Genomic DNA, 13,789 nt, shown 5'->3' on the forward strand with positions numbered 1-13,789 from the left:
TGCTCCAGAGCACTCAGCTACTAAGTGGCAGGAAAGCAACTGCAGCGGGTCCAAGAAGATGTTTGGTGGGGCTGTTTCATTTTACTCTGTTTTTCTGCCTCTTGTCTTTCCCACAAGCAGAAGCCACAGCACAGTGGCAACTGGTATCCAAGATCTGTTCCAAGCTAGCTCCAGAAGGCAAGAGGGAGGCCAGCCAGGGAGAAGAGGCTGCTGCGCCCACCACCCCACCCCCAGGCCCCCAGCCACTTCCAGCTCACAGGCCCCGCAGGTTCCTGGTAACGGTGCCACCCAGTGTTGTCAAAATAGCGAGCAGCTGGAAAGGATTCCAGAATGAAATCTATGTGCCTCTGCAGCTTCCTAAATGGCTGCAACTGTGGCAGCTAAACCCGCTAATGTGCTAAGCATTTTCTGGCAGGGCCAGGAGGCAGGGCTGGTATTTTGGGAGCTGGGAGGGGCTTGGAGGCATCATCCTTGGCAAGTCCTGGAAGGAGGTGGAGGCAAGGAGAACCAACCCAGAACACTTCCCATGAAGTCACCGAGGGCCACCGGGGCTGCACTTCAGAAATCCTGGAGCGCTGCTGGCGGGCAGAGAGTGCGCTTGGCCTGGTGGGCAGGGCCAGCCGGGCGCAGAGCCCTCACAAGGCGGTGGGGGGAGGGCTCTAGGATGCAGGTGACGGTGGATGCTTTTTCTGCTGACACAGAACAGTGTGTGATGCTGTCCGCAAGGCCGGGCAGCCTGGACCCGGCCCTATCTCTGTTTGCCTCTGAGTTGGCAGGGGCAGGGCCCATGGTGACCAAACAAAGGACAAGAAGCCAATGCCCAGGGCAACCCGGCAAGACTCCCTGAGAGGGGTCTGAGGATAAGGGCATTCCATGTGGTCAGGGCACTGGAACAGAGTCGGCGGCAACAGGAACTTTCATACGTGGGGCCCTCTGATTTCCCAGGCACATCCGAGCCCCTCAAGCATTTGCTTCTCATGGTGCCCTTGTTTTTGAGTGCTCTTTTAAAAATATGAGACCAGGGGCTTCCCTGGTGGCGCAGTGGTTAAGAATCCGCCTGCCAGTACAGGACACACGGGTTCGAGCCCTGGTCGGGGAAGATCCCACATGCCTCAGAGCAACTAAGCCCATGCGCCACAGCTACTGAGCCTGCGCTCTAGAGCCCGCGAGCCACAACTACTGAAGCCCGTGGGCCTAGAGCCCATGCTGTGCAAGGAGAGAAGCCATCGCAATGAGAAGCCCACGCACCGCAATAGAGAGTAGCCCCCGCTCGCCGCAGCTAGAGAAAGCCCGCAGGCAGCAACGAAGACCCAATGCAGCCGAAAATAAATAAATTAAATAAATAAATTTTTTTAAAAAAAAGAAACACTTTAAAAAAAAAAAAATGAGACCAGGAAAAGGAGTAAACCCCCAAAGCTGGATCAAAACTAGGTCCTGGCGTTCCTTTGTCCCTGATGTGCTTGAGTCCACATTTCTTGGAGAAACCAGAGGGTTTTGACAGAGTGAAGAGGCAGGTGTTGGGGACCAGAAGGTAGAGATGGTAAAGAATTCTTTCTTGAGGAGGCACTGGTGACAGGAAGTGGTATGAGGACAAAGCAGGGCTGCTCAGGTGAGGGAGACACGAGTCAATCTGGGAACACAGAAGCCAGTAAAACCCTGACAGGATTCAGTCTGGGGGGAAAAAATCCTGACTGATAGAAACTGCTGAGAGCTTGCAGCTTTTAAAGCCCTCCTAGCAAAAGGATCTTTGGAAGCTTTGCAAACCCTGACCACACAGCCAGTCAGCCGCAGCCCGGCCCAGAGCACTGAGTGTTTTTGCTAAATCAGAACAAACCCACTCACAAATATCTCATCCTGACCTCCCCCGGCACCCATTCCTTTCCTGTCTATGTGCCTGCCTTCCTCGGAAGTGAAGTCGTCTCAGAGCCCAGGGGGAGAGTGCTGCAGAGGCCGAGGGGAGCTAGGCGGGCAGACTGCAATCTCAGCTCCTCTACTCACTAGCCGCTGACCCTGGGCGAGGCATTTAGCCTTTACAAGTCTCATTTTTCAATCTGCAAAAGTGGAGATAAAGAAACTGCGATTGTAGAGTTGGTGGGAGAACTGAGATCAGGCACAGAGCCAGGGTGCTCCACGAGGGCTGGTCCCCTTCCTCTGCAGAGCCTCCAGCACCACATTCAATGGGGGGAGGATGCAGATCTGTGGGAGTTTAATTAAAAAGTTGGGGAGACAAAAGCAGTCTTATATAAAACAACCAGTCATGAGTTTAATAGAGTCCCCTCTAAAACGGTACCCCTGCCCACCCCACCCACCTTCCCCATAGTCTTTCAGCTGGTAGATGTATTTTAGCAGGGCCACTGTGCTTACAACTCTAGGTGGGTGCCATCCATGTTCTATTCTATGAGCCCTGAAGGGAGCACCATTCAATAGACTAGCGTTTGAACAGTGACCCCAAGGGCGGGCAAAGTTGCAGCCCTACTAAAGCGCTTTTTTAGTGTCACCACCTTCAGGAAGCCTTTCCTGAGGCTTCCCACAGCCTCTTCCTTCTTGCAATGCCAAAAGCAGTTCATCTGTACTTCCCTTATGGAGCTCATTAAACTCTGCCTTTATAATTCTTGGGGTGTGTTTATGTGTGTGACTCCAGCAAGAGTTGGATCTGACCTTTACATTCCCTGCAGCACCTAGTATAATACTAATTCATTTTGTGAGGCCAGCATTAACCTGGTACCCTAACTAGTCAAAGGCATTACCAAATTTTTTTTAATTTTAAAAACCTGTGAAAAAATGTTCAACATCATTAGTCATCAGGAAAATGCAATTAAAATCACAATGAGCTATCCCTAAACATCTATTATAATGGCTAAAACTAAAAAGACTGACAATGCCACGCACTGGCAAGGATATAGAATAACTGGAACTCTCATGTACTGCTGGTGGGAATGCACCACTTTGGAAAGCACTTTAGCAGTTCTTATAAAATTAAATATACACTTATGACCCAGCAATCCCACTCCTAGGCATTTGCTCAAGAGAAATGAAAACATATGTCCACACAAAGACCTATATATATGAATGTTCATAGCAGCTTTATTCATAATGGCCCAGACTTGGAAACAACCCAAATGTTCGTCAATTGGTAAATGAATACACAAGTGCTGATACATCCATACATGCAATAACTTGGATGAATCTTAAGTGCACTGTATTAGTTTCCTATTCCTACTATAAAGAATTATCACAAGCTTAGTGGCTTAAAACACTACTACACATTTACTATCCTATAGTTCTAGAGATCATAAGTCCAAAATCAGTTTCACTGGGCTGATGTCAAGGTGTCAGCAGGACTAGATCCTTCTGGAGGCTCTGAGGAGAAAATCCGTTTCCTTACCTTTTTCAGCTTCTAGAGACCACCTGCATTCCTTGGCTCATGTCCCTTCCTCAGGGCCAGCAGTGCAGCACCTCTCTCTCTCTTTCTCTCTCTCTTTCTCTATCTCTCTCACCTCTGCTTTGAAGGAGCAGGACTTTGACCAAAGGCACAGAGGCATAGCAAGTTTGGGGAACTTATAAGCAGTTCCGTATTTCCAGAGTATATAATGAGACGTTTCAAAGATAAGGAAACTGAGATTCAGAGAGATCAAGTATCCCACCCCAGGTCTAGGGCACGGTGAAAATCATGTGCAAGCCCAAGGCCTCAGAATCCAAATCCAGAGTTTTTCCCAGTACATGTGAGCTCTCAGATGTCCCCATGTTAACCCTGAAGGCCACCAGTCTTGGAGGCTGAATGGGCATCTTCACCACGTCTCAGAGCCCTGCATCCCCTCCCCGCTCCATGAGAGATGGTACCTGCCTCTGGACACCTCAGCAGCAACTCAGCCTGTGGAGTCAGCATGACCTTGGGTCTCTGGCTCTCCCTACCCTGGGACCAACCGATTCCCAGCCCCAGTTTGATGAAATTACAACCTTAATAAGATTGATATTTGCATCCTGCTTTATATTTGTCAGCACTCTTTCACACAGGTTATTTTGCTTGGACTTCCCCATTGTGTGAGGCTAAGGGTGCAGATACTATCAACCCCACTTAATAGATCAGAAAGCTGAGGTACTGAGGGTGGGAGGCTGGCCACACTCTCCCAGCAAGTAGATAGAAGCCAAATCAGAATTTACTGCAGGCTTCCTGCTCCCCACGCCGCAGTGCCTGTAACTCAGAGAACAGAACTGGGGCACGCCTGCTAACCTCGCTGAGCCTCACATTCCTCATCTGTAGGTCGGATAATGGGGTAATATCTGCCCTGCCTATCACACAATGCATAAGTGAAAGAATTTCAAAAGGTGGAAGAAAGTATGTATAAAAGCATTTTGGAAACTTTAAAATGTACAAAAGGTAAGGAACTGTTCTGATTATACTCTTAAGGAACGTCATAAATTCTCTCCAAAAGTATCTTTTTAAAGTTTCTTTGGGGACTTCCCTGGTGGTCCAGTGGTTAAGACTCTGCACTTCCACTGCAGGGGGCGCGGGTTTGATCCCTGATCAGGGAACTAAGATCCCGCGTGCCTCGCAGCGTGGACAAAGAACAAATAAATAAATTGTGCTGGGAAAAATGGACAGCCACATGCAAAAGAATGAAACTGGACCCCTATATCACACCATACACAAAGATTAACTCAAAATGGATTAAAAACTTAAATTTTTTAAAAAATAAAGTTTCTTTTATTCCCTCGGAAAGCCAGTTTCTCCTCCTGCCTTCTTTATTTCTGGTTAGAGCAGAGAAGTTCTATCCAACAGCTCAACTTGAATCTCAAGGCCAATGTTTAATTCCTCCTTCCAGCTTCACCCTTTCTGGGGGCAATTCCTCACCCCCACCCCCATCCCGTCCTCTCTGTCACAGTCAGTCCCCCTTTAATGCTAGAAGTTGCCAGCTCCCACTTTCTGTTTTCCTCCCTCTTGTCTCTCCCTGGTCAGAACCAACCTACACATTGTTAAAGCAACACTCCCATTGTATCTCTCAGTGGCTCATGACTCCCGAGGGGACAGAGTCCGGGGGTCCTCCATGGGCTGCCGCTACCCCAGCCAGCCTCTCTGGCTTGTCTCCGACAACTACGTCTTCCTAGGCGAGCCCAAGTGGCCCACATTTCACAAAAGCTCTACCCTCTGCCCACCTTATGTCCCCATTAGGAACTCCCTCTCCCACTATTCAGTTAACTGTTGAGGGGGAATCAAATTAGTCCCTCAGCTCTTAACATAAAGCTCAACACATTCCAAGTGAATCAAAGAACTGAGGTTTTAAAAAAAAAAAACAGAAACAATTATATAGGTGATTATCTATCTGATGGCTGAATGGGGGTGAGGAATTTCTAAGCTAAACAGCAATGAAATAAATCAGTGGCTAACAAAAAGGAATAATAGTTAACATCTACTAAGTTCTACTTATTTTAAATGGATATCAGTATTAAAAATAAATAAAATCAAACTTGACCTCATGTAATACACAAAAAAATAACTCCAAATGGATCATAAAATTAAAGTAAGCACTAAAATTATAAAACTTCCAAAAGAAAACATAGGGGGAAATCTTCATGACCTAAGTGTAGACAAAAATTTCTTAGGACACAAAAAGCAAGAACCACAAAATGAAAAGAATAATTTGAACTTTGTCAAAATTTTCTGTTCTTCAAAAGACTCTTAAAAACAGGAATAACGGTTGCCCAACTATGTAAGTGTAATTGATTCCACTGAATTGTACACTTAACATGGTTAAAATGGCATCTTGTGTGTTATATATAATTTTATTGACACTGTTAAGAAGATGAATAGGCAAAACACAGACTGAGAGAAAGTGTTCATCATACATATATGTGACAAAGGACCTATATCCAGTACATATAAAGAACCCTAGCATCTCAGTACTGAGAAGTCAAACAATCCAATTTTTTTTAAATGGGCAAAGATTTGAACAGACTCTTCACAAAAGAACACATACAGCCAATAAGCACGTGAAAATATGCTTAGTATCGTTAGTCATCAGGGAAATGCAAACTTAAACTATATCACACCCACTAAAATGGTTAAAAAAATTTTTTTAACTTTTTATTTTATATTGGAGTATAGTTGATTAACAATGTTGTGACAGTTTCAGGTGTACAGCAAAGTGATTCAGTTATACATATACATGTATCAATTCTTTTTCAAATTCTTTTCCCATTTAGGTTGTTACACAATATTGAGCAGAGTTCCCTGTGCTATACAGTAGGTCCTTGTTGGTTATCCATTTTAAATATAGCAGTGTGTACATGTCAATCCCAAACTCCCTACCTATCCCTCCCCCCTCCCCCCTTCCCCCCTGGCAACCATAAGTTCATTCTCTAAGTCTGTGAGTCTGTTTCTGTGTTATGAATAAGTTGATTTGTATCATTTCTTTTTAGATTCTGCATATAAGCGATAGGTATTTCTCTATCTCTGTCTGACTTACTTCACTCAGTATGACAATCTCTAGGTCCATCCACGTTGCTGCAAATGGCACTATTTCATTCTTTTTAATGGCTGAGTAATATTCCATTGTATATATGTACCACATCTTGTTTATCCTAAAATGGCTAAAATTTTAAAAATTGATAATATTAAGTGCTGGTGAAGAGGTGTAGCAACCAAAATGCTCATACATTGCTGATGGGAATATAAAATGGCTCAGCCACTTTGGAAGAGTATGGCAGTTGCCTATATAGAAGCATGCTTGCTATATGACTGAGCAGTTTCATTTCTAAGCATTTACCCAAAAAGGCAGGAAAAAATTTGTCTACAAAAAGACTTATACACAGATGCTCATAGCAGCTGCTGTCATAGTAGCCAAAAATTGGAAACAACCCAAATGTCCATCAAGTGGTGAATGGATAATAAATTGTGGTATATTCATAGAGTGGAATAAAAAGGAACAAACAAACATACACAATAACATGGATAAATTAAAAAAAAAAAAAAGGCTGAGTAAAATAAGCTAGATCTAAAAGAATACATACTGTATGATTCTATTTATGTGAAATTGTAGAACCGCAAAATTAATCTATAGTGACAGAAAGCAGATCAATGGTCACCTGGGGCAAGAGATGGGGTGGACTGCAAAGAGACACAAGGGAATTTTGGGGGATGATAGAAATATTCTGTTGTGGTTGTGGTTACATGGATATATACATTTGTCAAAACTCATAGAACTCCATACTTAAATTAGTACATTTTATTGTATGTAAATTATACCACAATAAAGTTGGTTTAAAATAATTTTTTAAAAGTCAAACCACAAACTAAGAAAAACATTTGCCACATATATGACAGATAGACAAATCAATATCAATAAGTACCCATACAAATTGATATAAGAAGCATTAAGACCTTAACAGATAAAAGGCCAAAGGACACAGACAAGCCACAAAAGAGGAAATAAGAATAACTAATAAGGGTTTCCCTGGTGGCGCAGTGGTTAAGAATCCGCCTGCCAATGCTGGGGACACGGGTGCAAGCCCTGGTCCAGGAAGATCCCACATGCCGTGGAGCAACTACGCCCGTGAGCCACAACTACTGAACCTGCACTCTATAGCCCGCAAGCCACAACTACTGAGCCCACGTGCCACAACTACTGAAGCCCGCATGCCTAGAGCCCGTGCTCCGCAACAAGAGAAGCCACCGCAATGAGAAGCCCACGCACCTCAACAAAGAGTAGCCCCCGCTCACCACAACTAGAGAAAGCCCGCGTGCAGCAACAAAGATCCAACACAGCCAAAAAAAATAAATAAATAAAAATAAATAAATTTATTAAAAAAAAGAATAGCTAATAAACAAGACAAAATTAAAACAATGAAATGCCATATTTCACATACCAAATAAGCAAAGTTTTTTGTTTGTTTGTTTGTTTTAATAGTAAGGCTAGTCTTGTAGGGCAAGATAAGCACTCTGCTGGCAAAACATAAACTGGTACATTTCTGGAATATAATTTGGCAATAAGGATCCAATTAACAATTTCCAGATTATTTGACCTACTTCTAGGAATCTATGCTAAAGAATAATCAAAACTAGAGATCAATCATCAAGAATTTTCATTACTGACTTAGGACAAGCCACTGGGCTGAGTAAATACGAATATCAATATGATGAAATAACAAATATTTGTTCATAGTAGGAACTTAACAAATATCTCTTAAATGTACTTACTTTATATACTACATAAGAATTTTAAGAAGGAAATATATCGATGACTTCCACTAGTGGGTACAGAAATGTATATATAAATTTTTTCATTACAGCAAAGATTGGAAACCACCTAAATGTCTGTTCAGAGAGGTGAAGTTAAATAAATCGTGGTATATCCACACAATGAAATACCGTGCATCTGTTAAAAATAGGACAGACGTAAACCTATTGATATGGATCTCTGAAATATATTGTTAAATTGAAAAAGCAAGGTGCAGAAAAACAAGGCACGTAGAATGCAACTATTTTAAGGGGGAAAAAAAAAGGATAGATATACATTTATGCTCATAGAACATCTCCAGAAAGACATAGGGAAGAAACAGAATGGGTGACAGTGGTTGGCTCTGTATTGAAGAACTAGGGGGAGTTCTCTGGTGGTCCAGTGGTTAGGACTCGGCACCTTCACTGCCGTGGTCCGGGTTCAATCCCTGGTCGGGGAACCAAGATCCTGCAAGCCGTGCGGCTTGGCCAAAAAAAAAAGTAAACTGAAGAACTAGGGACTGAGGATGGGAGGGAGACTTACTTTCCTCTCCTATTTACTCTCTGTAGTGTTTTAATTTTTTACCACATAGAGGTCTTTCTTTTTCAAAAAGTAAAAACCCCTAAAAAAACAAAAAAACACCTTCTTCAGAAGAAGAAAGAGGAGTGTTATTGAATTGTGTGTGTCCTCTCAAAATGCATATGTTAAAGTCCTAACCCCCAGTATCTCAGAATATGATCTTATTTGGAAATAGGGTCATTGCAGACCTAATGAGTTAAAACAAGGTAATTAGAGTGGGCCCTAATCCAATACGACTGTTGTCCTTATCAAAGGGGGAAATTTGCACACAGAGACATGCACACAAGGAGAACACTATGTGAAGATGAAGGCAGAGATCGGGGTGATGCTTCTACAAGACAAGGAGCACCAAAGACTGCCAGCAAACCTCCAGAAGCTAAGAGAGGCCTGAACAGCTCTCCCTCACAGCTCTCAGGATTCCACCCCACTGACACCTTGATCTTGGACTTCTGGCCTCCAGAACCATGAAGCCATAAATTTCTGTTGTTTAAGTCTCTCAGTTTGTGGTACTTTATTACAACAGCCCAAGCAGACTAATACAGGGAGGAATATTAACATGAAATCAAACAGACAAAAAAAATAAGGTTCACAAAGATCAAACTAGCTATCCTAGAAACAAACATCCCCAGCACCTTGTCCCATAGCCAATCAACCCATCAGCTCACCCCACCCCCATGCCTGTAGCTATGGGGTAAATTCTTCACATTCTCTCTCCCTCCCTCCCCCCACCCCTCACACACACACACACACACACACACACACAAACACACACACACACAACGCTTAATTTAAAAACGTAAAACAACAAAGTCATTTGACTTTATTACAATCCCGTGCGTGTGTCAGTACTGTCCCACTCACCTAAAGAGAACTGAGCCATTGTCCAGAATCCCATGGTGTTGCATTAAAGGCACTGGAAGAAAAGAACACACCAGGAGACCCCTGGTAACTCTAGCTAGTGACTCAGTTTTTGTCTGGGCAATGGAAACTACCCTTTCTAACAGTGCCCAAGACATCTTCAACAAGGAAGCTTTAGCTTCCACAACTGTACTGTAGCTCTATCAGCCATTGTGCCCAGTATACACCCAAAACAGAGCTGCTCCCACAGCAAGAGCACTCACAGCAGGTTCCCCCACCATGTGCCTCTCCCACACTGTCAATGCAGGCTCCAGACCCCCAACCAGACCTCCCCAAATTTCCCAGCAGCCCTTGCTCCCATCAGGCTAGACAGGTTCTTCTTTCCAGTGGCCTTTCCTTTTCTCGTCCCTATTTCTGCCAGGTCAAAAAGCAAAACAGAAAGACACTAAAGCAAAACCAAAATACTGGTCATAAAAAGCAAGTGAGCTGGGTGGGGTTTGATAGAGAAGGTTTAAGCTCACAAGGCCCTTTAACTGAGATTTCAAAATGGCAACTAGCTAAATGCCATTTGGCCTAAATCTGCTCACCCAAACCTCCCTCCCAGTCTCCAAGGGGTGTCCTAATTACTAGCACAGCCACCTGCAAACATGGAATCTGAATCTCCCTTCTTTCAAAAATTAGAGAGGTGGGATCACAAAGACAAGTTCCCAATGCCAGAGAAAGGTTGGAAGCGGGGAAAGGGGAGAAGGGAGAACTTCACGGCGGCATGCAAGGACGTGGTGGGCTCGCCCCATCCCATATCTCAGCTATTATGCATTCCCAACTGGCTTGGCCAAAATCCAGGGAGACTCCAGGCTGGTAAGGCTGTGAATGTGAGGCAGAGATAAGCAACCCGGAGAGGGAGCGCTCACCCACAGTTATATATGGCTGCAGTGCTGCTGGAAAAAGGAGCCAAGGGAATCTTCCGTTTCCAAGACATTTCTGCACTCAATCCTGCTCCTCAAGATTAAGAATTCTCTTTCTTGGCTTCCTCCCACTCTCTGGAAGGTAACTAAGCAGTTACCTTGAGAACATGAAAAATCAGGGGGGTTTGCAACAACTTTTTTTAATGTGTTAAAAACATGTTGACCCTGGATACTTGTTTGTAATAAAACTGGGACAGTAGGAAGCTCCATTCTTTCCTTCCGTCTCTGGGACGGCCATCCTGTGGCATGTCCCAACAGACAGGGAGGGGCCAATCTCCAACCCTGCCCTCGGCAGGAGATCTGCTTTGGGAGCTCAGAAAAATAAAGGTGCATTTCCTTGGGAATGTAAATTGATACAGCCACTATGGAGAACAGTATGGAGGTTCCTTAAAAAACTAAAAATAGAACTACCATAACACCCAGCAATCCCAGTACTGGGCATATACCCTGAGAAGCCCATAATTCAAAAAGACACATGCACCCCAATGTTCATTGCAGCTCTATTTACAATAGTCAGGACATGGAAGCAAACTAAGTGTCCATCGACACATGACTGGATAAAGAAGATGTGGCACATATATACAATGGAATATTACTCAGCCATAAAAAGGAACTAAATTGAGTTATTTGTAGTGAGGTAGATGGACCTAGAGTCTGTCATACAGAGTGACGTAAGTCAGAAAGAGAAAAATAAATACCGTATGCTAACACATATATATGGAATCTAAGAAAAAAAAAATGATTCTGAAGAACCTAGGGGCAAGACAGGAGTAAAGACGCAGACGTATAGAATAGACTTGAGGACATGGGGAGGGGGAAAGGTAAGCTGGGATGAAGTGAAAGAGTGGCATGGACTTATATATACTACCATATGTAAAATAGATAGCTAGTGGGAAGCAGCCACATAGCACAGGAGATCAGCTCCATGCTTTGTGACTACCTAGAGAAGTGGGATAGGGAGGGTGGGAGGGAAAAGCAAGAGGGAGGAGATATGGGGATATATGTATATGTGTAGCTGATTCACTTTGTTACAAGGCAGAAACTACCACACCATTGTAAAGCAATTATACTCCAATAAAGATGTTAAAAAAAAAAGGTGCATTTCCTTCCAGAAGGAGGCTGGGCCTTTGGGGAAGGGTGGATGAAGTTGGACAAACAGAAATGAGAGGAAGGCCTTCCTAGAGAGGGAACAGCATAAGCAAAGCCTCAGAAGAGGGTGACGCCAGTCCTGGCAACGAGAACAGCTGGGGGCGGGGCAGGGGCAAGAAATTTATGGAGACTGAGGGATCTAGTGCTGGAAGCTTATCCACCCCCTTTACCAACTCCAGGGTATCCCTGAGTTTGTCCTATGCACCCTCCAAAGAGCAAAATCCAGCAACGTGGGGCCCTAGTAGTCTGGAGGAAAGGAATGTCTGCCCCAAGCCTTGCCCCAGGGTCAGACGCCTGGAAAAAATTCCTGGGATTATTTGGTGTTGTCTGAGATGGATTTGGAGCCACCCTGGCTGAAGACAGAAGTGGCTTTGGGTGGCGCTGCCAGGCCTGGTCTGTGGCAAGCTGAGGGCACTGTCATGTATCAAAACTTTTGCCCTTGCTGTTTACCAGTCTGCATCTGCTTTCCTTTCTCTTCTCTTGTTCACTGAAATCCTTAAAAACCATATCCTTCCCCAAGCTCTCCCGATCCCTTCATTCAGAATAAACCCACCACCCTTTATACTCCTTCAACAAGTCGCTGTATTTCTATTTCCATGTGTGCTTACCTGCCTTGTCTCATAAGAGTCTCACTTCCCTCTAGATATAAATGCTTGAATGTCAAGAACAAGGTCTTACACATCTTTTGACCCCCAGCACCAACTCTTCCGCAGCATACTCTCAGAAAATACTTAATGAGTTGACTACACAGCCCCATAAGGAGTGACCTGGTACTGGCTGACATTCCTTATTCCTATATCCATCCATTCATTTGTCCAAAAAGCATGTGAGTGCCCAAGATCTGGCAAGCTGGCTCATCTCTAACAGAGCACACTGGAACTCTTCAATCAATCAGCTGAAAAGTGAGTTTCAGTATCCAGGCTTCAGTATGAGGGCTTCTTTTCAGGTCCAGGACATAGAACATTCCACAGAATCACAGGACAAAAACCTGACCACTGCAAGGTGGGTGCAGCCTACATCCTGATGCCCATATCTATCCAGATGGAAAGTCACACCCCTCAAGAAGGATCCCTGGGGGAGATCGATTGTCTGGGAGGTGGGTAAGGGCCCTCAAGGGCTCTGCCCAGCCCACTCAGGGGAAGCCTAGATAAGCCTATCACAGAAGAGGGCAGAGTAAAGACAACCCCTCCATCTAAGTGCACAGTACTCCGGGAATGCTAGGTAAGGGGCTGGCAATGTGGAGTGTGGGGAGGGCTCTAGGAAGCCTTCTCAGCAGAGTAGACATGATCATGGAGGCGGGAGGATTCACTGAAGGTCATGGTAAAAGTCGCCCTGCTCAGAGCTCAATAGGTGCAAATTCCTTGAGAAGCTGGTATGTCCAGGAACTGCTCTGCTCTGGGGGAAAAATAGGGGTAGAGGTGGGAGAGGGAGGGGGTAGGTTAAGGACAGTCATTTATCTCGGGTCTCTTCCAGTTCCAAAGTTATGGGATCCTAATCTGAACCTCCCCTGCCAACAACTCGAAAAACTTGTCTGAGACCAGGGACGTTGGGAGAGAAAGTTGACTAGTGCGTCAAATAATAAACCAAGAAGAAATTCTGAAGTCAAAACAAGGGATAAACTTTCCTTATCGCTCTAAGACATGCATCAAAGCAGCTAGCTGCTGTCTGCCCAGCCTGGGAAGACAATATTGGTTTTTAATGGCCTGTAAACAATAGGACCAGCCTTTGTAATAAAGTTTAACAAATTCATTCTTTAGGCTCCCTCCCTGCACCCTGTAGGGCTCCGCTCCCCCCAGCTCTGGGACAGGGCAACCTTCAGGAGTCTGAGAAGAGGAGGGATCCAGGCCCAAGACTCAATGCCTCTGAGTCCTCAGGTGGTGTCCAGAGAAATATCAAACCTGTGGGGCAGGAGCAGGGGTGCCCACAGAGAGTGTCAAAGACAATTGACTTGTCCTCCATCTGGGTAAAAGGAAGAAGAATCCCTCCTTTCAGAAAATACCAAAAACAAGAGAGAGACACGACACA

At 44.6% G+C, this 13,789-nt stretch overlaps 1 protein-coding gene across 7 annotated transcripts in view; it reads right to left on the minus strand.

The window, feature by feature from the left end:
- The window catches only part of DPF3 (double PHD fingers 3), a 253,600-nt gene that overhangs the window by 185,559 nt on the left and 54,252 nt on the right, over positions 1-13,789 (minus strand). For 5 of the 7 annotated variants that reach the window (XR_009500960.1, XR_009500959.1, XR_009500961.1 and 2 more), the window contains exon 1: positions 9,654-9,699. The exons of the other annotated variants lie outside the window; for them this stretch is intronic. Coding sequence is in view for 2 of the 5 variants with exons in the window: in XM_059914563.1 (XP_059770546.1) it covers positions 9,654-9,697 (44 nt within the window). In the remaining 3 variants the exon portion in view is untranslated. Of the gene's footprint in view, positions 1-9,653; positions 9,700-13,789 lie in introns of those variants that run through there. 7 annotated transcript variants of the gene reach the window in all.

The sequence above is a fragment of the Balaenoptera ricei genome, chromosome 2 (genome assembly GCF_028023285.1).
Source record: "Balaenoptera ricei isolate mBalRic1 chromosome 2, mBalRic1.hap2, whole genome shotgun sequence".
Classification (NCBI taxonomy): domain Eukaryota; kingdom Metazoa; phylum Chordata; class Mammalia; order Artiodactyla; family Balaenopteridae; genus Balaenoptera; species Balaenoptera ricei.